The 25,078-nt window shown below is 34.3% G+C and overlaps 1 protein-coding gene across 10 annotated transcripts in view; it reads right to left on the reverse strand.

Annotated features, from left to right (window-relative positions):
- Window positions 1-25,078, reverse strand: part of CSMD3 (CUB and Sushi multiple domains 3) — a 1,302,111-nt gene that overhangs the window by 104,856 nt on the left and 1,172,177 nt on the right. For all 10 annotated transcript variants that reach the window (XM_051844773.2, XM_051844775.2, XM_051844772.2 and 7 more), the window contains 4 exons: window positions 16,896-17,014; window positions 14,836-14,905; window positions 9,207-9,323; window positions 2,369-2,578 (listed from right to left, as the gene is read on the reverse strand). In XM_051844773.2, the coding sequence (XP_051700733.2) occupies window positions 2,369-2,578; window positions 9,207-9,323; window positions 14,836-14,905; window positions 16,896-17,014 (516 nt within the window). The remainder of the gene's footprint in view (window positions 1-2,368; window positions 2,579-9,206; window positions 9,324-14,835; window positions 14,906-16,895; window positions 17,015-25,078) is intronic.

The following is a 25,078-nucleotide window of genomic DNA, read 5'->3' on the forward strand; positions in this document are numbered from 1 at the left end:
TTATTTTTATTATTTGAAAGACAGAGTTAAGAGAAAGGTATAGACAGAAAGAGAAAGGTCCTCCATCTGCCTGTTTACTCCTCAGATGGCCGCAAAGGCTGTAGCTGAGCCAATCCAAAGCCAGGAGCCGGGCACTTCCTCCGGGTCCCCGCCATGGGCACTATGGCCAAAGGATCCCTACAATCCTCCACTGCTTTCTCAGGCACACCAGCAGGAAGCTGGATCAGAAGTGTAGCAGCTGGAACTCGAACCAGCGTCTATATGGGATGCTGGTGCTGCAGGCTGGGGCTCTAATTCACTGCGCCACAAATTCAGCCCCCAAAGACTATTTTCTAACTGACCATTAATATTCTATAATAACCCAGTCCTCCCCCAAAATTACACTTGAATAAACCACTCAATTGTTTATTAAAATATAACTTCAATTTTTATGGCTACAGATTTCAAATTAAGGAGAAAATTATTTCAAAGCATTAAGTGCTTACACTCTTAATTTTTTTTCATTGTAGTTAGTACTCATTCAAAGAACATACCAAAACCTAAAGAATTCTCCTTCCAGTTCAAGGTAAATGTATATTATATGATTGTTAAGAGTTAGAACATATTTTTCTTTTAAATAGACCCTTTCAATTTTCAGTTCTTTCAAACCATATAAAGTAGGGTGTTATATTAAATTGCCCAATAACATAAATGCAGTAAAATGAATAGCTTTAAAACTTAATGTAATTCACAAATATTATCTAGTCATAATTGCATGAGAATATTTTAAAAAGCTTGTGGGAAAATAGAATCAAGTGTTTAATTTTCAGCAGAAAAATTTTGAAATGCATGCATAGCTATTTCATAATATGCATTTTCCACCAAATTTTTGAATACCTGCATAATGCATTAAGGCTCATGTCAATAATTTTAATATATTATCAATACTGCATTAATAATTGATTTTAAGAATTCATTAGCTTAAAATAGTTAATTATATTCAAATTCTGGCTTTATATCATTCACACTATAACATTTTGAGAGGCAGATGAAACATGAAAACAGAAAACAAGAAGATGAAAGCCAAATTTAAGGTGAATACCAAAGAGCTTAGCATAAGGACTTGTGCACTTTCTAGAGTATAACGCAAATATGGTTCTGAGCCTTCTGGCCACAAGAAGAGAGAAACTCAATCGTTTACCCAGTCATTTTTAAAATAATTAATTTCCTCATATCATGGCTAAGTCTGTAATGAAGGATGGTAGAAATGATTCCTATTTAATGGAGAGTATGATGTGCAATGCAGCATCCTTAAATTATGTATGCAAGTGTAACACAAATTATAATTATTTTAGATCCATACAGTTTAGTGTTTATAGTCTCTATTTATACTACTCTTAAATTTCCTCTTGGGTAGGTAATTTTGACAAATTTTCCTTGTGTTCCTATAGTTCTAGGCACTTAAGATATATCAAAAATCCCAGTTCTCACAGTGCTCACATCCAAAAACAGCACATACTTAACAGTGCCAATAATTAATGCAGAGATATAATAAAATTGTAAGTTACTTTAACTAAAAATTTTAATCTGTAGAAGCATAGCATGTAAAAATATCATAACTTTAAATATTTAATTTTAACAGAATTTGGACTTTTAAGTTCTGAAGAAATGTAATAGCTAAAATGTACTAAATAGTAACAGTAATCCACATCATTGAGATATATTTACATGCGTTTTTATTATACAGAATTTAACACAACTTATCTGGTAGGTACCAGAATTAAATCCTTTAAAAAGAAGAATAAATGAAGCCTAGACTTCTTTAGATTGAATTAGGAGAATCAGCAATTGAACCAAGCTCTACTTGTGTCCAAACTCTGCAATCAAACACACAAGGTCATGTAGCAATTTTACATGAGCGAGAGGTATAATATAATATGATGAACATCATATTTATAACCTAAAGCAGTAGAATAAAATCAAGGAATGTCATATTATTTTCTATCAGTAATGTAAAAAGAGCATCTATATATAATATACAAGTATCATAAAATGATTTTTAAAAGTACACTCATTTAAATATGAAAGCAAAGATAATCTTTGATACCCAGATTTCCTTAACTGTTTTGCCTAGCTTAATTTAACTATATAGGATTTAAGGCTAATCCAGTTTTTTTTCATGAATATTATTTTCAAGGGTCTCAGAAAGATAATGTTCTATTGTTATAATTGCTTGAGATTTGTGTTGATTAAAAACAAATCTTCCTAATTGAAGTTTGCCTTGGTTTATGTTCCTTTCTCTTTCTAAAACAGAATATAGAAAATACTTAAAGATTTTTAATAGCTGATTTGGGATTAAATATGCTTTTACTTTTATTATCATTCTTACCTTGGTATACAATGTGAAATCCTTGCTTGTTTTGTGAATAGTCACTGTGAAAATACAAACTGGTTTCATGGGTTGTGCTAAACAATGAAGATGGTATTTGAGGACCACTAAGCCGGCCAATAACAGTACTAGTTTCCGAAGAACCACTTCTTACTTCCAAGTAGTCATGTATTGTTTCTGTAGAAAAGTTTACAAACTGAAGATGTACACCTAAAGAACAAAATATAGACATAATACTGCTTTATTCTTTGATTAAATTCAACACGAACACATGCATAATCATATACTGTACTTAGATATGTTCCAGTTCGGGTCACGGTCACATTCTTAAGATGGCAAGATCTGGGTCATGCCTTACTATCTGCCCGGGACAATTAACTTTGCTAAGTGACAACATGAAGGAACACTGCTCTCAAATCTTCATTATTTGTTACAAGAAAAAAAAAATCTTTTGTGTATTATAATGTCACCATGTCAAAACTAATTAAGAAATTGATTTCTCATTCTTTAATGCCATTTGAAGTTAGATAAAGCATTTTTAAAGATAAAAAGTCACGATATACTGTATTATGTAGAAAGCAGTTTGAGGTAAAAAATGATCACAATATTTTATATTTAATATAATCAGGTTCCACAATGGCATAACATGTGAGTTATTCATTTATAAGAAATACATTAACTCCTCAAAAATATAATTTAGATGTATTCAATTTACATATGTGCTCTTTTTCTATGTCAGAATTTTACTGAATGGAATTAAAATCGAGTTATCATTGCCATATGGTTATATAAGCTCAATGGCTTCATAAACATAACTGAAATGAAATAATGAAATAACGAAATATCTCTGGAATAGAGAAAGTAATATGAAACACTAATTAATGCACATTTGCCTAATTCACTCAATACTCAGTTTTAGTAAATTTGATGTCTTTCTTACCGCTACCATTCCCCAAATTATAAATATAAGCAGACACTTACTGTTTTCCTTTGACTAGACACTATGTTAACTGGTTTATAAATGCTCACTTATTTAAAGTTCATAGTTACTCATGAGAATAAGGAGGAAACTGTGAAGTGGAGAAGCACAACAGCATGCCACGTTTACACAATGTGCAAGCAGACCAGAAACTCAATCTCGGGTACTCTATTAAGCTTTTATTATTAATAATTATACTGGAGATCCCACGAGATATTCTATTTCTAAACGATAAAAAGAGTTTTGTGGATAAAAATTACTTTGGGACATAGTAATAATATGCTTTGAAATAATTTCCTAGATACTTTGGAAATGCTACTTCCATATGCAAGCCTCCAGAATGTGTTATAGTTTACTTAAAAATTTCTCGAGTCCTCTTTCCACAAATTATCTTACATATAATTGGCAGGATAGACATCCGAAAAAATACTCGAATGTTGAGATGTATTTGTTTTTCTTTCAAAAAATTATTACTTGTTCAAATATCCTAGACTTAACATTGTAAAATTAACCAAAACTAAAAGAAAACTGGGATTATTTAAATATCAACAAATAAGAAACAGTGGCTTTTGTTTTTATTTCAAAATTATTATTCTTTTCAATGTTTAATAAACCTGTTTTTTTTTTTGTTTGTTTGTTTAAATGAAGGAAATGGGGCAGGCATTTGGTGGAGGAGTTAAAGACAATTCTTAGGAGGTCTGTATCCCATATCTGAGATCTTAGTTTAAATTTCAGGTCCACTGCTTCCTATCCAGCTTTCTTCTAATGTGAATCTTGGGAGCTCAAGAAATTATGTCCCTACCACCAACAAGTGAGACTTGAATTGAATTAGGGTTCCCAACTGGGACCTGGCCCTGCCCGGTCTGTTGCAAGCATTTGGGGACTGAACTAGCTGATGGAAAATCTTTCTCTGTTTGTCTCTGTTTTCTTTTTTGTGTCTCTCTGTCTTTCAAATAAACTGAAAGTAAAGAATTTTAAAAATAATAATACATAAAGTTAAGGAAGTATTTGAAAGAGGTAAAATGAAGATGATGTTACATTGACACTGTTGAAAATATTTTTAATAATTTATTTTAAAGAAACTCATTTGGCTCCAGAGGTAGCATTGGATGGGGCTTCATTAGTAGCTAGTAAAAGACTTAAAAAGTACCCCATCCTGGTTCAAAATTATTATTCATTTATATCAGTGTTCTCTTTCTATCAGTGGATTTCCATCTTGTAGACAAAATGACACTATTAGAAAGTTCCCCATGCATTCTTCTCTGTCGCTCCCCCTCTTCGTGGAGGAACGACACAGGACCCTGCGCTGTTCTTTCGTCTGCTCGGCCCTCCCCGGGTTTGCTGCTGGTTCTTCCCGGGTTGGCTACTATCCCTTCCACCTCCGTGGAAGGGCAGTTCCCCCTGGCCGCATTCCCCACTTCCGCAGGGGAGCGGCACACCGCCGGCCGGCTTTCTTGGGGGGCTGCACAGGTGTTCCTTCAGCTAGATGTTCCCCATAGATGTTCCTGGTGCATGCCGTCTCTCTCCTCCTTTATAGTCCTCCTCCGCCAATCCTAACTCGGCTGCCCACACGCCGAGTACGCTGCTCTCCAATCAGGAGCAAGTCCTACAGTTTATTGGTTGAACTGGAGGCAGCTGGGTAGAAGCTGTTTTCTCCTCTCCCAGCGCCATATTGTAGGAGAGCAGATGCATAGAATAAGTCTTAATTCGAGTAACCTAGTCTAGTCCGGATTGCTCCCCACAGATCCCCCTTTCTTTTTATTTTTGGCGTTGATACGCGCCTGTCTTCGGTGTCCCGCGGCACACACTCTGCTCTACTTGCTAGAGTTGCCACAGGCTCTTACAAATCCTATCAATCAGGAAAACCGAATCCGGGTCCTCTCTTCGCCATTGTGAGGAGGTTTTTAGGCGCTGATGCGTGCCTGTGTTCGGTGCCCTGCAGCGCATGCTCTGCTCTGCCCGCAGGGGCTTACAAAACCTATCAGGCAAACCGAATCCAAGCCTTCTCATTGCCTTTTTGTGGGGGAGACTTATTAGTGTTGGTTCGTGCCTATCTTCGGTGACCTGCAGCTCATACTCTGGTCGAGCTGCTTGCTGGCGCTTACCGCCTTAAATCAGGCAGACCGAATCCAAGCTTAATATTGTTGTATTGTGGGGAAGCCTTACTGATGTTAATTCGTGCCTGTCTTCGGTGACCTGCGGCGCATAAGCTGCTAGCCGCCCAGGTGCTCATCGCCTCACTTAATCAGGCAGACCGAATCCAAGCTTTCTCATTGGCATGTTGAGGGGAGGCCTTATTTTTCTCTATTTCTCTATCTCCGGGCATTTCTATTTCTCCCATTTTACTTCTGTCTGCCAACATTCCTATTTCTCTTTTACTTCTAAACTTCTGTTTCTCTTATCCCCTCAGCTTCCCGGCGCCTCGCCCCGCCGGCGGGTTCCCGGCTCTGCGCCACTTCAGCCCGCGCGCCTCTCTCATCTGCGCAGCTTCCCGGCTTTGCGCGGCTCGGCTTTGCGCGCTCCGCGGTCTCCACGCTTAACCCTTTCGCGTCGGAACCACGGCCTACGCCAGCCCCGTTCCCTATCTATTCACGCCCCGTGCTCTCTCTGCACGCGGCGGCTTCCGCGAGTAACACAGCGTAGCTTGCGTCTCCACCACTAGCATTCAATCCAAGTTCCCCGGGCTAGCCTGGCGAATTCAACCCAGCGTACGTCTCCGCCCCACGATTTGGCTTCCCGTCCTTTGCTCCCCGGGCTAATCAGACGGATCCCAATCTGGCTTACGTCTCAGCTTCTGGTTTCAACTTTTTGCCCCCTATTCCCGGGCTAACTTGAGAACCCCAAAGTGGCTTCCGTTTCCGCCTCGGCCTGCCCCCCGCGGCTTCAATTTCCCTAACATTTTTCTCTACCCGGTATGTTTCCCCAAACTTTCCTCCAACGATATTACTCCCTCATTTCTCCTGGCCTCTCCCCACAGTCCGCGTCCGAGTCTGTTTGTTCTAGCTTTCACTTTCGCTTTCGACCTTAGAGATTTCTCCCAGCTTCCCCCCGTAGTCCGTATCCAAGTCTATGCCTAGGCTTTCAATAGCTTCTTCCGGCACCCTTTTCGTCCGGCTTTTCCCTAGGCTGTTTGCTAGTCTCTCTCTCCGGTAATTTCCCTAGGCTCTTTGCTAGTTTCTCTCTCCGATATTTTCCCTAGGCTGTTTGCTAGTTTCTCTCTCCGATATTTTCCCAGTTCTTCCCGTTTCTTCCCTCCTAAGTTTGCTATCCGTTCCAGGTTTCCTATCCGAGTCAGGTTTCCTATCCGAGTCACGGCACCATTATGTCGCTCCCCCTCTTCGTGGAGGAACGACACAGGACCCTGCGCTGTTCTTTCGTCTGCTCGGCCCTCCCCGGGTTTGCTGCTGGTTCTTCCCGGGTTGGCTACTATCCCTTCCACCTCCGTGGAAGGGCAGTTCCCCCTGGCCGCATTCCCCACTTCCGCAGGGGAGCGGCACACCGCCGGCCGGCTTTCTTGGGGGGCTGCACAGGTGTTCCTTCAGCTAGATGTTCCCCATAGATGTTCCTGGTGCATGCCGTCTCTCTCCTCCTTTATAGTCCTCCTCCGCCAATCCTAACTCGGCTGCCCACACGCCGAGTATGCTGCTCTCCAATCAGGAGCAAGTCCTACAGTTTATTGGTTGAACTGGAGGCAGCTGGGTAGAAGCTGTTTTCTCCTCTCCCAGCGCCATATTGTAGGAGAGCAGATGCATAGAATAAGTCTTAATTCGAGTAACCTAGTCTAGTCCGGATTGCTCCCCACATTCTCTCAGTGGCCTCCTATTATTTTAAATCCACAGTCTGCCACACAGTGCTCAGGCTTACTGAATCTGTAGCTTTCTTATCTGCATCTTTCCTGCTCTATCTAGAATTTTTTTAGGCATCCTATAGACTTGGCTGCTTTGCTGGGCTGACTCATCTCTGCTTGTAAAGCCACAGAAATGCACTGTCCTCTGGCAATACTTTCTATGTTTCCTAAACTGGAGTGTACTTAAAATCATCTCATACTAAATCATAATGATCTCTTGTTGTGCTATGTAATAATAGCATATTTGACTCTGTCTCTTCAATGTGACCATAATTTATCTAGGACAAAGTCTAAAATCTGTTTCACTATACATATTTTTCCTAGATCTACCATGGTATAACACATACTAAGTATGTGTACACAGCAAAAAGTTGTGAAAATTGAATTATTTGTTAATTTCTGTGGAACAATTAAATATATTCACAATCTGAGGCCTTAGAGGCTTCTTGGATATTGAGGTGCCTAAGCTTGGTCCTTAATGAATCAAATAGTCCAGAATTTCTTAATTATTCTAAATCCACCTAGTTTGTGCTTCAAAGTGTCTATTAGTCCTACACTCTGTAATCTAATAAACAAGTCTACTTTCAACATAGTATTCATTTAATTAATTTACAGACTAATGGTATCTGAAAAGGCAAGATGAAAATGCATTAGTGATATAAAGGTCAAAAGAATTTACTAAATGTAATGTTTATATAATAAAACAAATATAAACCACCAGGGATTATTAGAATCAGAAAACTATTAGGTGTGTATATGTTTAAACCTAAGATAGAAAATGTGTATCACTTTTCAAATATAAAATATAGCTTTCCAACAAAGAACATGGTATATATAACAGATTATCAGAAAGTATCTATATATTAATTGGTAACAGCTACAAGAAAACTGTTATAAAATCTACAATATGTGAAATTTTTATTTAATTTTTCTTTTCTACACTGATCTCATTCAGATTGTATTCAAATATATCTACCACATTTTCCAGCAATCCTACTACTAGGTATATATCCAAACAAAGAGAAATCAATATGTCAAAGAAATATCTGTTCTCTCATAATCACTATAGTACTATTCACAATAACCAAGATATGGAATCAATTTAAGTGTCCAACAACAGGTGAATGAATAAAAAAAATGTGGAATAAATACAAACTGTTCTTAGGAAATTGGAATTATGAGATAAATTTATTTTGATGAAAAAGTAATTTTAAATTATTTTTAAATTATGTATTTAAATTAAATAAAATTTAAATTAGGTATTATTAAAATACGTTTTATTTTCCTAATATATACTTTCCACAAACATTTTGAAGATACTTTTTGTATATACAATAGAATAATATTCAACTTTTAAAAATAATGAAATATTGTCATTAGCAGCATGAATGAACTTAAAGGACATTAAGTGGAATAAGACAAGCACATAAAGACTAATATGACATCATCTGACTTCTATGTATAATCTACAAACATCAAACTCACAGAAGCAGAGAGTAGAATGGTGTTTGAGGGGCTGAGTTAGGAGATTGGGATATGTTGGGTAAAGGGTTCAAAATTTCAGTTAGGCAGTAGAAGTAAGTTCAACAACATGGTGACCATAATTAATAACAATATAATCTAAGTCTTGAAAATTGCTTAGACAAGAAGTTTTAAGTGTACCACAAAAAGGTAACGTGCTAACTTGCTTTATCATTTCACAATGTGTATATATATATATATATATATTATGTATACATTCAAAACATGTTACAGATATTGCCAATAAATATATAATGTAGAGAAAAAAGAAAAATCTGATATATATTCAATTATACAAGCACTCCAGCTGAAATGTACTTGGCTAAAAAGAGTCACTCAAATTTTATCCTCAATTTACATATTTGTATATACTCCTAAACTATACTGTAATTTGTAAAGATTTATAAGCTCTTCTTAGGCATTGATATTTCTTTTAAAAGGATGCATTAATGAGCATTGAAAGTTCATTCCTGTGATCTTAGTATACATACCAAAACCTATAGGCAGCTTTATTGTCCACGTGCAATCTAAACTGCTAGGATAGTTTCCAGGAAAACCAGGACTAAGGATCACACCACTGAAATCTGACATAGCACCACCACACTGAGCTGCAAAATAATAGAGATCCAAAGTAAACCAGAGAAGTGAAATTATTTGCAGTAGTGATAAAAAATAAAATCATTTCAAATTTTCACCAAGTCTCCAAGTTAAAACCATTTGATATAAATTTAAATAATGTCAACACTCATTCATTAAGAGATAGTAATCAAGTATAACTGATTGGCAATGAATTTTTTCAAATAGCACAGAAAGGCATCATACTTCCTTCATCAAAAATAACCGCAAGTTATATCAATTATTGCTGAGCAAGTAATAGCTCATGTGAAGGGAATGCAATCGATAAGTACATGCCCTTTCCCACAGAAGGTAGCTTCACTTCTCTTCCTTGTGTATAATGTTTTGGATCATTTCAAAGATGCTATCATTTAGAATAAGATCAAGTCATCCACTTTATCAGTAAATATTGTATTCCAGAGGGAATATTCTTCACAACCTTCCCTCTTCTCTTCGCTCGTGGTGAGAAGACAGTAAGGAATTTTAAGGATAATACTGGTTTCCTTTTAAAACATGTGAAGGAAGTCATATCATACAGTTGGAATATGACCCCATTCTGCCCTAACAGAATCAAGGCAAAAAGCAAGAAGTATAAATAACTAACAGAAGTTAGAAATTTTAGGCAGAATTTATCAATGTACTTGTTTTGGAATCTCTAGTATATGGACTCATGACTGATGAGTTAAGCAAAATTATAAGAAAATTCCCCATTTTAGTTTTACATGATTAGAAAAAAACATTTTAACATGTATTACAGAACAGTTGTGTTTCAGATGCCCATTCTTTCCTCTAAAAACACCATTTATTATTTCATCAAAGGAATATATATATATGCATACCTGTTAATTATTGATTTAAAAAATGTCATGATTGCACATTGAGTTCAAAAGTTACCTACCAGAACACTTACTTGCAGTTTCATTCACTTAGTACTACTTCAAATAGCAACAGATACTAAATTTCTATGGTATATATCATAATGACTAATTCAGTAGACAAACTATCAATATTAAGTATAATGTCAATAAACAATTTTACTATTGTGAACTAAATAAATTGTCTATCAAACACATTTTACCAGGGAGGTATATAAAATCTTGGAGTCAACCTTGATATAAGCCTATCTTTCAAACTTGATGTGTTCAATGAGCTCTAAAGATACATCTCCATACTTTTCCATCATTTTGAATTCTCAATTTATCTATCATTAAAACAAAATGATTTTCAATATATATATACATCACTACTGTTCATCAATTCATTTTTCCCAATTTTTGTTTTCCACATATATTCATCAAAAGCCCTAATATATAATTCAGGAGTTAAATTTCAGTCAATCAAAATACTCTGGCAGCGCCACTTTAGTACATTTGTTTTGCTTTATTCTGAACTTTGAGTAAAAGACACAGGCTATCTTTCCTTTTCTTGCCTTCCCAATCCTGCTCCTATCTTTCTATTCTGCTTCCCTCTATCTCTATGGAAATGACCAGAAATTCCTATTCTGCATTGTCCATTGCACCATTTTGAGTAAAATCCCCAAATCTAAGAATGAAGGAGAGAAAGAGTAGACAGATAATGCAGCAAGAAGAAAAGAACGACAAACCTTGAAAACCATATGAAGGACTATATAAAATAAAGCATCTGCTATTAGCTCTTCACTCACGTCCATCTCCTCACTGTCTCTGTTATCCCACATACTCCCAAGTCTTCAGTGACAGTTCTGTGTGTGTTACCAGTGGCTTCAAAGGAACTCGTCTGTGCCCCCCACTTTTTGTTAGAGACATGGCCAAACCTTAGTCCTTGGGATAAAATTTTGATTCTTTTGTGTTATGTTCCCTAATATTTAACATCTCTTATGAGTTTTACTTTTTTCTATGAACACATGTGGCAAATTGCTTACTTTCCAATTCACAAAGCTGAACCTTCTTACCTGATGACTAGGATTTTAAGATATTTTCTGAATCAGCCCCCTACCTTCACTATCTACTTATAATATGATGTGAAATAAGGGTCAGGTATTTTAGTTTTCTACCAAATATGTTCCAATCTTGTTTTTCAGAATTAATAAAATAAAAAAGAGTAGTAGAAAGGAAATACAGATGTTGTTTAATTCTACCACCTACAAATTAATTGTATTTTTTCTCTACATAAAGATGTCTGTTAAACATAGATATATATATATATATAGTGAAAATAGGATCATCTATGAATTGTTTTAAGCTTTTAATATTTAACTAAATATTATAATATTGATTCAAGTTATTCTCATTTTTAAAAAGTCTCCTTGTCATTGGATCCTTAACTAATTGCCATTTTCTACTATGATAAGTCTGGCAGCCATGTGTTTTCCAAGTTCAGTGCTAAGCACTTTAAACAAATTCTCTCGCTTAATCCTCACAGTAAATGCATGAGGCAAACATTATTTTATCTTACAGATGAGCACACAGAAACCCCAAAGAATGCTATGTTTTTCATATGTGATAGTTTTTCCTTGAGTTGAAATTTTAATATAGATGCACGTTAGTCTAAGTGTTCAATATGGCTTCATAATAATTTATTCTATATAATAGAACTAAAATGTATTACTTAATTCTATTAAAATATCACTTCCACCTAAACTTGCCTACTTAACATTATGTAATGAAAATGCATATGTAACAAAGTGCAGTAATGCTTCATCTACCTAAAAAGTTGGCATTTTAAAATAATGGATGATAGTAATAGGGTACTAAAATATAATACTACTATATAGTATTTAAATTGGTAAAACTTTCTAAAAGTAATTTGACAATATTTATCCAAATTTTAAACATAGATACTTGGTATCTAATGACATAATAAATCTACTTAAGGAAGAATTAACTAGAAAAGTGTATAAAGATATGTGAAAAATATTCATAAATTATTAAAGTATAAAAGGCAAAAAAATGAAACTGGGGCTGGCACTGTGGTACGGCAGGTTAAAGCCGGGGCCTGAAGCACTGGCATTCCATATGGGTGCCAGTTTTAGTCCTGGTTGCTCCTCTTCCAATCCAGCTCTCTACTGTGGGCTGGGATAGCAGTAGAAGATGGGCCAAGTCCTTGGGCCCCTGCACCCACGTGGGAGACCTGGAAGAAGCTCCTGCTTCCTGGCTTTGGATCGGTACAGCTCCAGCCATTGTGGCCATCTGGGGGGTAACCCAGGGGATGGAAGATCTGTCTCTGTCTCTGTCTCTGTAACTCTCAAATAAATAAAATAAATCTTAAAAAAATAAAATAACTAAAACAGAGTAGCTACACAAATTAGAAAATGTTATGTGCTATGAAGACATTTTAACAACTAAGCTTTTAAAGCATATCATAATACATAAAATTTTTAAAGTTAATGGCAGGAAGGAATACATTACACCATATATGTATACAGTAGAATCTCAAATATCTACTAACTTATATTAACTTATTCATTAAATAATATCTATTGGATGTCTGTTTAAGATAATAACTCTTCCAGGCACTGGGGATATAGCAACACACAAAATACATAAACTCCCCATGCTCTCATCAGTATAATGAATTTTATTTTGTCCTTTGCACTGTTCTTTATTTTTATATTCAATAGCATACACACACACCACACACACAACAATGATTGCATTCACAATCAATGATTAACTGTTATAAACAGTTTTACAACAGGTGTGTGTGTGCACTTAAAAACTGTTATAATGTGCCTTCATAAATTATTTATAGCATGAAAAAAAGTCCTTAAAAAATTCCCCAATCTAAAGTCTGAATGTTTTCAATGTAATTACTAACTAAATATTTCTACTCTTAAATGTTATTCTTTCACTACTTTCCAGGAGGAACTGTCTACACTGTATACAGATATTATGAACAGAATTGTGTTTCCCTAAAATTCATATGCGGATGTTCTAACTGCCAATGTGCCTTTCTTTAAAGATAGGGTCTAAAATGAAGTGCTTAAGGTTGAATGAGGTCATAATGGTGGATACTAATCCAATAGAAGTGGTGTCCTTAGAAGTTGAGAAAGAGTTACCAGGAATGTGACTGCACAGCAAAAGATCATGTGAACATTCAGGTAGACATCCATAGGCCAACAAGACAGGTCTCAAGAAAACCACCTGCTGCCACTTTGGTTTTGGACTTCCAGCTCCCCAGACTATAGGAAAATAAATTTCTGTTCTTTAAGTCATCCTATTTGGGAAAATTCTGTTAGATCAGCTCAAGCAGACTAATATAAGTAAAATCATTGTACAGACATGATAAGTCATGCAATTTTTACATACTGTTTTGCTTATGTTTTTTTTTTCCTATCCAGGAAAAGCTATCTTCTTCATCCACATATCTTAATTACACTTATGACTCAAAATTCTATAAACCTTATGGGATGACTATACTTCTCAATGACTTCAATCAATATCAGTTCACTGTTCCAAATTTCATCATATAGTTAATGATTTTATTTAACACTAAATTATTCTCTTATCAATTAATTTTATTCTCACACTCCAAATGATAAATGAATGTTTTAAAGGTAGAAATCCACCTTATATTTAATGTTCATGCTGAATAAAGGCCAGTGTATTAATGGTTGCATACAGGCACCAAAAATGTGGAAAAGAGAAAATATATATGTAGCAGAAAGAAATACCCATGCTTGCATTCAACATATTACATATCTTGGTTGCCTGTCACCATGAATGACATCTCATGGAGTGCCATGTTCCCTTGAGAGAGCCTTCAGGTTTTTCATTCTGGCCAAATAGTAAGCAATATTATATTCACTTATTTCTGACCTATGGGTATTTGCCCATATCACCCTGAGAAGATGCTGAGGAATAAAAAAAGAAATTTACCTTTCACTGATTTCTGCATTTTTATGCCATCTACCAATATTGTCCAAGTTTAAAAAAATGTATACAATTTTTAAAAAAGTGACACATCTTAAAATAACATTTCCATAAATCTTGATGAAGACAAAATATTTCATCACAGAAGAAACCAAGAACAGAGCAGCACTGATTTGGGACATTCAGAATAGTTAGAGGCTCTTTTTCAAACATGCCTCGGGCAGATCTGCAGCTGAAATCTGGAATGGGGCAGTTTTGCACCAGCTCTCTGGGTACATGCAGACATTATGAACAGGGTCTGCAACTGTTTGTGAAACATTGGTTCCTGCTTCCTGACTCAGTGTCCAATCCCCTTCCAAGTAATCAATCTGACCTCTGCCATAGCAATCATAATTTCTGACAAACAAGAGATATAATTAACAGCTCCCCTTACAGTGTGGCCTGTGAAACCAGAACCATTTTGTCAAACTTCAGAGCATATGATCAAGGCTGCCTTAATTTTGTTGTTTCTCAGATCACAGTCCAAATCAGCACAAATTAACACATCTTTTTTTTTTATTCTTTACTAAGTAAATTTTATAACAACATGATAATATAGGATGTATCTTTAGAACTTGATTAGACTTATACATTATTTATAGTCGTTTTAACTTACCCAAACAAATTGGGATTGGATAATTCCATCGTCTTACTGGTCCAGGCATACATGTAATGTGAGAATGGCCCTATGTGAACAAGATTATTTCAGTTCAGGAGACATTTACAAAAAGTTTAAATTAAACATAGCATAATGAATGATTTTCATTAAAATAGGCTTAAATATCTATTGTCACATTGAAATACACTTTTTTAAAAGCTTTCATTTAATGAATACATTTTTCATAGGTACAACTTTAGGAATATAGTGGGTCTTTCCCCCATACCCACCCTCCCATCCCGACTCCCATCCTATCTCCTACTCCCTCTCCCATCCCCTTCTTCATTATGGTTCATTTTTAGTTTGATTTTATATACAGAGGACCAACTCTATGTTAAGTACAGATTTCAACAGTTTACACTCACCCCCCCCACAACATATAAAGTATAGTTTAAGAGCAAGATTAGCAGTTAATTTTCATAGTACAACTCAATAAGGACGGAGGTCCTACACGGAGACTAAGTGCACAGTGACTTTTGTTGTTCCTTTAACAATTAATGCTCTTATTTATGACGTCAGTAATCACCCAAGGCTCTTGCCATGGGCTGCCAAGGCTATGGAAGCCTTTTGTGACCATAAACTCCATCAGTATTTGGACATGGCCATAAGCAAAGTGGAAGTTCTCTCCTCCCTTCAGAGAAAAGTACATCCTTCTCTTTTACTGGAAAGCTTAATGTGACTTACAATAAGAAACGTTATTATACATACATGTGACAAAAAATAAAATATAAGAAAAGGATTCTGGTAAGAAAGTAAGATTTTTATATTACAAACACAGTTCTTTCTTAATTTAAAAATATAAACAGAAGAGATTTCATGTATCTTATAGATATAATTCTAAGAAAATAACCATATATGACTTTAATATTTTTATCAAGACATGTTCTACGTTGATATTATAAGTGAAAGAGTAATATACAGTGTTGTTTACAATAAATCTCTGTTAGTATTAAAGGTGAGAGAGATTAAATATATATAATCACTGCAAATATCTTTCATAAAATACTGAAATAAGTCAAATTACATTACGTTTTATATTGAAGTATAAAATCTAAAAAGATCTAATTATACTTCTGAGACTAATAATTTTAAGGCTAAAATTATTAATTTTGAATTTTGATTCTTCCATGAATTTTCTTTTTATCATATGAAATAGTTTTTCATTTTTTCCCTAATTTCTTAATGGATCTGTATTTTAGGGAGATTATATGATATCATAAACCTGAATCCTGCTCTTCAAAACAAGACCTTCAAAAGAGGATCAATATAAGATACATAAACAGAATACACATTGCAAGTTCCCTTCCTTAGGAATGTACAACTGTAATAGATTTTCACTAATTTGTGGATTTTATTATAATGTAAGTTGCATTTAGCTTCATTTGCATTCAGCTCCTTTTTCTTCATTTTATTTTCAATTTTTTCACCTTACATAAGACAAAGCGAAGTAGTGATTGATTTTGCCTCAAAAAATCATTTTTGGGGTCCAGTGCTGTGGTAAAGTGGGTTAAAGCCCTAGCCTGCAGCTTTGGCATCCCATGTGGTTCCAGTCTGAATCTTATCTGCTCCACTTCCTAGCCAACTTTCTGCAGGGGCCTGGGAAAGCAGTGGAAGATGGCCCAAGTTCTTGGGTTCCTCCCACCTGGGTCGTGGGAGACCCAGAAGAAGCACCTGGCTCCTGGCTTCTGACCAGCTCAGTTCTGGCCATTACAGTCATTTAGGGTGTGATCCTGGGATGGAAGATTCTCTCTCTCTACTTCTACCTCTGTCTGTAACTCTGTCTTTCAAATAAATAAAATAAATCTTTTAAAAAATCATTTTGGTTACTTCTGAATAAGATAAATTTAGTCTGTTACTGAATTTTCTCAGTTGTATATTTTGTTAACAAATTGAACATCTTTTTGACTATGTAGCCCAGAATCAATATGGTGGTAAAACTGTGGCTTCTTCATCACTGATGCTTTAAAACATTCTAAAGGGCAGTGAAAATCAAAACTATAACTCTGAAATAGACTTACCTGAAGGGAATAGCCTTGATCACATTGGAAGGATACCACATCACCAACCATGTATCTGTCTCCAATTTTAATTCCACTGCTAGGAGTTTGTGGTTCAGGACAAGAATCCAAACCAATTGCTAAGAATATTTAATGAAAATAATCAAAATCACTTTCAAATAATGAATTCTTAAATCATGCATATTAAATTGCCACAACTGAGTATTAGTGTCAGAGAAATTGAGAACTTTTTATAAGCAAGTTTTAACTGTAGAGGAAAAGAGCAGTATACATTGGAACTCAAATATATAACTCTTTTTCAATTTTACAGTACCAATCATTTGTGTTTTTACTTTTTAAACTCCAAATCTAATTGTAAATGTAATGCATGACAATAATAAAAAATTCTTAAAACACTTCATTATTTTGGCAATGAGTTTATTTTTCAATACAAAAGAATAAAACGTGGAAAATATAAAAAGGTTCTTAGAATGATTCACTTAAAGCCTTAAAAAGTTTTATGTTTTTTAACCAAAACAAAAATTGATATTTTAAAAATGTCAATTAGTAAAATTGTTTTAAGTTTTGGTAAAAAACATGGTTATTCCTTTCTCTAAATTCACATTTGAAGCTAATTTAATGTGTGTTTAGATGGGTTAGTAGAATTCATCACTCCAAAATCATATTTATTACAGTTCATAAAAACAAAAATATTAGAAAGTAAATCCTAAAGCAATAAAACAGCTCATATTCTTTCAGCCCTTGGCTAGGTTACTTTCCTTTTGCGGATGGGTTTGTAACACCATCCTCTACACTGTCTTTGAGGCACTTAACACAACTGGTAATGCATAAATAATTGAGCAATTACTTGCTCTACATTTATGTTCCCTGAAAGAATGGAAACTTCATTAAGGCAGCCTAGAGCACAACATCTTGAGGAAGTACTCCATAAACACTGTATGAAAAATGCACAGTATAAAAAGGACAGTGACCTGCCTATGTTGATTATTTATTAATAAATGTTAATGTCTAATTCTGAAAATAGGAGATTTTGTGGCTAATAACATAGTTGGAGTAGATTACATCATGCCCAAGTGGATGACATTTGAAGACAGAAAATGTCATGGAAGCAATGACTATAGTTATGATCAGATTAGAATCTAAGGCAGTAGAGCCAGAGTGAATGGTCATTTAAAGCTATCCTGTATGAGATAAAGAAAGTCTGTAAACTGCAATCCCAGTGCTTAGTGGTTTAATTAGACAGGTCAGAATGTTTTCATCATGCACCATATTTGTTGAATGTTTTTGATCTTGAATTCATGTACCTAGTAATAATTGGCTTCCCATTAAATTGTGACCTACTTAAAAACAACGAAGTGTTTGTGGCCAGTATGGAGGTTTGGTGTGTGAAGCAATACAAGCATCCCATGTCAAAATATCAATTCCAGTCTCAGCTGCTTTGCTTCTAATCTGGCTCCCTGCTAATGTGCCTGAGAAAGCAGCAGATGATGGACGTGCCACCGCGTGGGATACCTGGATATAGGCCTCGCTTCCTGGCTCTGGCCTAGCCACGCCCTGGACACTGCAGCATTTGTGGGGTGAACCAGCAGAGAAGATTTTTCTCTGCCTCTTTTTTCTGTCACTCTGCCTTTCACATAAATAAGCAAATAAATCAATAGTGTTGAAGATTTGCTTCTGAAACTAGAATTTGAGATCCACATGAGATAAAATTGTCTTTTACTTGTGTTAATTTCATTTATTACTCCTTAATGAGTGGCTTGTCTTTATATTTATTCTCTTATACTCTTATTCTCTATACTTTAAACTCATCCCCTTTTCAGGAATTAATATGAAAAAATAAGGTATGATTCAAACATATACATCTTTTTCTTATTTTTTATTTTTATTTACTCGACAGATAGAATTAGATAGTGAGAGAGAGAGACAGAGAGAAAGGTCTTCCTTCCGTTGGTTCACCCCCCAAATGGCTGCTACAGCCGGAGTTACGCCAATCTGAAGCCGGGAGCCACATGTTTCTTCCTGGTCTCCCAAGTGGGTGCAGAAGCCCAAGCACTTGGGGCATCCTCCAATGCCCTCCCGGGCCACAGCAGAGAGCTGGACTGGAAGAGGAGCACCCGGGACTATAACTTGTTGCCCATATGCAATGCTAGTGCCGCAGGCGGAGGATTAACAGTGTGAGCCACGGTGCCGGCCCCAACATATACATCTTACAAACAATATTTTCCCTTCATTTGGTACAATCTTACACTCTTGGGAGTTCTTAGCAGTACATTGATTATTATTCAACATTAAGGTTATTCCTGCAGTCATTCATACTGAGAAGGACAAATTTTGCACACATAAATTTTCTTTCTCTCTATTAAGTACTAAATTCAAGGTCATATATATAGAAAATTATCAATACCTATTTCTTTCTATAAGGAGAAGAAAATGAAAATGGAAAATGATATAAAATTATATGTTATATAATAGCAATTTTGTAAATTAAAAAAACATAAGTGAAATAACTTCAGACTAAAATGAGCAAAAAGAAATATTTAAAATAATGGTTTTGATTCTTACTTAAAAGATTATTTATGATTTATATGTTCTTCCTTATATTTTCTTGATTTTAAAATTTTCTATGTAATGAAATATTTTTGAACATGGCAAAATAATTTTCATTAAATGAATTTTATTTACAGAGAATTTGAGGGGTACAAGAACATCTTCTCTTCTATTTTTATAGAAGAGATTGAATTGGCCTATTAAATCTCTGTTGAATATGATTCCCTCAGGGTAAAGTTATGAGTTAATCAGATAAGCCAAAAAAGTTATATATTGACAACTTCACTCATTATTTTGGGGGAGCAGCTTTTTTTTTAATGTGGAATAAAGAAAGTAAAACAAAAATAGCAAAAATCCATGTACTTCATGTTTTAAGCCATATCTTATTTATATAAATAAACTCTGAGTCCTTAAATATTAACTTCAAAATATCCACTTTAACAATCATGTTCTGCATCTTTCTACATAAAAAACACAGGTTATTTATGGGAATGGCAAATAAAAACAAGATTTTTGTAAAAATGTTACAAAGTCTTCAATTCTGCTAATCCCATGCTTAACAAAGGTAATCAAAATATTTAAGCTTATGAGGGAAAATATTGTATAATTATGTTCCTGACAATCAGAGATGGTATCATGGATGGATCTTTTTAATGAGATTGAATTAATTAATCAGTTACTAGAAACCAAGAAAAAACAGGGACAATTCCATATCAAAAATTACATAGAGTTATAGCTTACACAGAGATATACATAGTTATAAATTACATACAGATATGTCTCCTTCAAATTATTGTAGGCAGTTACCCTGGATTAAAACATGAAACTTTCATTTCTTCACATAACAAATATTTATTTATAACCCAAAATTATTTTTTTCAATTCTGTTTTCAAAGCTTTCAGTCTAAAGCAGGAAAACTTGCTAATCATATTTATCACTGATATTTTTGAGCACACATGTGTGTGTATTTATGTACATGAAACAAAATTATTGGTTTGTATTGATGTCAGAAATGAACAGGAGTTGAATTTGTCTTTGCACAAAAGGTTGTATTTAGTGAAAGTGAAGATCTCATTATTTTAAATATATTTCATGTTTAAAATTTTATTTTTATGTAAGTGATAGATACAAAATAACTGTTAATTCTGTGTTTATGCTGAGGGGCTTGAAATCTATACCAGAATATTTACTATTGTAAAGATAACAGTTTAAGAATAAGGTAGACATTCATGATGATCAAAGGGTAAATTCAATGAGTTTGTCTATAAGTTTGAAGACTGATTGAAAACTGCCTTGCTAGGCACACAGACCTTTTTTCTGGCATACTATATCTCAGCATTAATTAGTTAATCTACTAAACAAATATTTGTCAAATACTATTTATAGCATGAAATTTAATGAATGTGTGTGGCTAATCAGACTTTTTATAGTCACCGATGGGCTTCAGTGTTTGGGGAATACGTTGTGGTACAGGTTTCACCCCTATTTACTTTTACCCTTATATTTTACTTATTTATTTTTGATGTTTACCCATAACTGGTGTTTATCTTAGCATCATGCTAATAAGTAACTGAATATTCATTAATACATACTAATTATCAAATTTTAGTCTACAGAATAATTCTGTTACATAAAATGTTAAATATAATTGCAACCTCTAAGTATTATTTATTCACTACACCAGCAATTAGTGAGTTTCTATTGTGTGCTGAAAATAAAAGTAGATGCTAAAAATAAAATATTCTATTGGAAATGTAAGCAACCATGCTCTAAAGAAACTTAATGGAGCCAGCAAGGCAGTTACTTTAACAGTTGATTAGATTGTAGTGAAAAAATTAATAAATGATGGTCAACTTTTGTCAAATAATACTTTCATAAGAAATAACACATGTCAATATTAAAAAAACAAATATTTTACCAAATCATTATAATGAGTGGGAAGTTGGTTATGAGGATCTAACAGAGAAAGTGACATGTCAAATTAATGGAGTCCTTTATTTCTCTTTTATGGAAAGGAGAGCATTTTTGCCCAAAGACTAATGTATTGTTCTAGGGAAAGTAGAAAGAAATGAAGCTGAAAAAAGAGGCAGAAAATAGATTGTGTAAAATCTGAACCTCTTAACCGATGCTAGGTGTTATAGTTTCCTTCTGTGTCTAATGCAGAAAAAAATTCATGGTTTAGAACACAAATTCTTATGTAAAGCATCTTAGTTCCACTTGTTGCATTTTTCTTATTAAATCTAAGATGTTTTCTGCACCTCAGTTCCCTACCAATAAAACTGGAATAAGAAAATACCCACTTCATATTCAATTTGTGATACTTTATATATATATATATATATATATATATATATGTATATATATATTAAAAATAGTGCTAGGGATCTGGAAAGTGCTCAGTAAATGTTAACTAACACCATTATTAGGGTTTCAAGCATGAAACTGGGAATATCAATGTTTACTTAGATTTCTAACTGTTAAAAGACATTTTTCCTTTGTTATAAATGTATATGTCTTTAAGATAAAAAGGTTTTACATAAATATTATAGAAATATTTATATAAAGCAAATATGTAAATGTCAATATCAAGGGTCAAAAATTTCAGTACCTTAAGTCTTCTGACAGGTTCAAGATGAGAAGTTTCTTCGATAGGCAACTAAAATGTTATTGATTTTATTACAGTGAATCCTAGGATTGTAAGCTTAAGATTTAACTAGAGAAAGTTTTCAAAGACAGGGGCTGGTGCTGTGGCACAGCGGGTTAATGCCCTGGCCTAAAGCTCCAACGTCCCATATGGGCACCAGTTCTAGACCTCGCTGCTCCACTTCTGATCCAGCTCTGTGCTATGGCCTGCGAAAGTAGTAGAAAATGGCTCACGTCCTTGGACCCCTGCACCTTCTTGGGAAACCCGGAAGAAGCTCCTGGCTCCTGGCTTTGGATCTCCGGCCCTTGTGGCCAACTGGGGAGTGAACCATCTGATGGAAGACTCCCCCACCCCTCTCTGCCTCTCCTTTCTCTGTGTAACTCTGACTTTCAATAAATAAATAAATAAATATTTAAAAAAGCATTAAAAAAGAAAGTTTTCAAAGGCAAAAATACAATGTTTACAGAATATAGAAACTTGGGCTATAGCTCTCTCTAAGCCAGCACCACAAGGAGGTGAAAAGTCAAAGATCACAAAATAAAATTTGATCAAGAGAAACAAAATATAAACTATTACAAATCTGTAAGGGAATATATGAGTTAAGGAGTGAAATATGTTTACAGAGATCAAGTATACTTATTTGTATGCAATATATTCTGAGTTAATGGCCATTGAAATTAGAAATGACAAATACTAATAAATTAATTTGGGCAGGAGGTGTTTCTACAATTAATATTTTATGAAATGTTGATGTGCATAAACTAAATAAAATTAGTGTAAGCAAAAATATAATTAATTGTAAAAGCCCTGTTTTCTTCAAATAATCAATTATATAATTAGCCCAAAGGAGGAGATCAGTTTTAGTGATTATAAAAGTAAACTCATTAAGATCTAATGTATTATCTCTTAAGCATATTGCTTGAGGATGGGAAGCAGTAAGACAATGGATACATTTAGTCAAATGTTTTGCTGTTTATAAGAAAGACTCTGGATAAATTACTGGATGTTATCATTTTGCAAGCTTTTTTCACTTTTAGGTATTCAGTACAGCTCTACAGCTACTGCACAGGATGGAAAGAGAATTTCACACCAGTTGAATTACCACATGACTTACAGAAAAGGGGATTAGTGGCAGATGTCATGAGTACCTTAGTTGTGGGGGACAGAAAATCTGTTCATGAAGGAAACATGAATTTTTGTCTTCCATAAAGACTAAGTCCTGAGACCTTTGAGGATCTCTAAAGATTCTTAAGATTTTGCAAGCACTATTCCTGCATAGAGTTTCATTTTTTTAAATATTTATATTTTATCCATTCAAAATAGAACTCTGTTAATCGATGTCTAAATGATTCAAGGTCCCTCTCTGATTTATCATCAGTCAGGTTTTAAATAGGTGCTTCAACAGATTTCAAGAAATGAGATGGAAATGATGTATGTATACTGTAATCAGGCAAATAATCTAATATTCTAAAATAAGAGTATTCATGCTGAGGCTCTACTGAAACCCAAGTGGCAAAGCAAATGGAAAATACAAATTAACTTTGTGGTAACTCATTATTAATTACAAATATTATTGTGTTTTGACTCACTAAGAACATTTTTTAAAGTAACAAATCTAATTATACAAGATACACAATTACAGGCAAGATTATTTAACTTAAACAGAACAACAAAAACACAAACTGTCAATTTAAGAGTTCATTGTTACCTTTCAGTGCTACTCTGGATCAGGAAACAGTGCTTTTAATATTTTACATAAGAAACCTTGGATAAATTTTCTTAACTTGGTTCAGCTGTATCTATTCACATGACTGTTCAACCAGCACAGATTTCCAACACAAAGATTGATATAATTTTATGTCTACTCATGATAATCTATATCAGGAAATACCAATATACTAATGAGCCTCTCCTAACTAAAACTTGGATTTCTCTCTATTGAACATTGAAAAATGTGTACCACATCCAAACTCTGGCATGTTAGTCTTAGATTTCCTCAATAAATGTATTCACAACATTTCAGTGTACTTGCCTGAGTTTTTATATTTCTCCCAAGATTGTCAGAGAAATATGCCTCTTTCATTCTGTCCTCCTTAATTATCTTCAATATTCATTCCTCTTTATTATTAACAGAAAGCAAAATTGGCTCCTTTTATCAACAATTCCATTAATACTAGCTACCTATTTATATGTCAAATAATTTCGTAGGTCTTAGCGAAAATCAGTATAAAACATCAAAGTTTCAGGAAAAAATAATTCAAGTGAAGTTCTAAATTGAGAAATTTATATTTATTACTTCATTCTATATATTTGTAGTTTACAAAAATTGTTCTGTTTGATTCAATTTATTTGTGGAACAGCTATAACCTTCAAAAGAACACAGTTTGAGCAACATAGAAATAAATATTAAAAATATATATGTACATAACACATGCAGTATCTATTTGTCACTTATTATTCATTTCTGTGTTGTATTATATTTGTGTTCTAAAGATTTCACTCTTTAGAAATATATCTATACTGGCATTATCAATAGTTAAATTAGAAAATACTTTTGGTTCCTATATCTCACTGTAAGATGTGAAGTACAATTTCTACAGTTATATAAAAGTCTAAAGGGCCAGAGTTGTAGTGTAGCTTGTTAATCTGCTGCTTGCAACACAGTCCTCCCATATTAGATTGCAAGTTTGAGTCTTGGCTCTTTCACTTCCAAATCAGTTTCCTGCTAGGGAGCTTGGGAAGGCAGGGGAAGATACTTAAGTACTTTGGCCACCCACGTGAAACACCAGAATGGAATTTTTGGCTTCTGGCTTCTGCCTGGCCCAGACCTGGCTGTTGGGATCATATGGGGAGTGAATCAGAACATGGAACTCCTCTTTCTCTTTTTCTCTCTCTCTCTCTTTCTCTGTTTCTCTCTCTCTCTGTCACTATATCTATCAAAAAATAAATCTTTAAAAATAAAAGTGCTTAGGTTGATCTAAAAAGCAATGA

Source organism: Oryctolagus cuniculus, chromosome 6 (genome assembly GCF_964237555.1).
Source record: "Oryctolagus cuniculus chromosome 6, mOryCun1.1, whole genome shotgun sequence".
Taxonomy (NCBI): Eukaryota; Metazoa; Chordata; class Mammalia; order Lagomorpha; family Leporidae; genus Oryctolagus; species Oryctolagus cuniculus.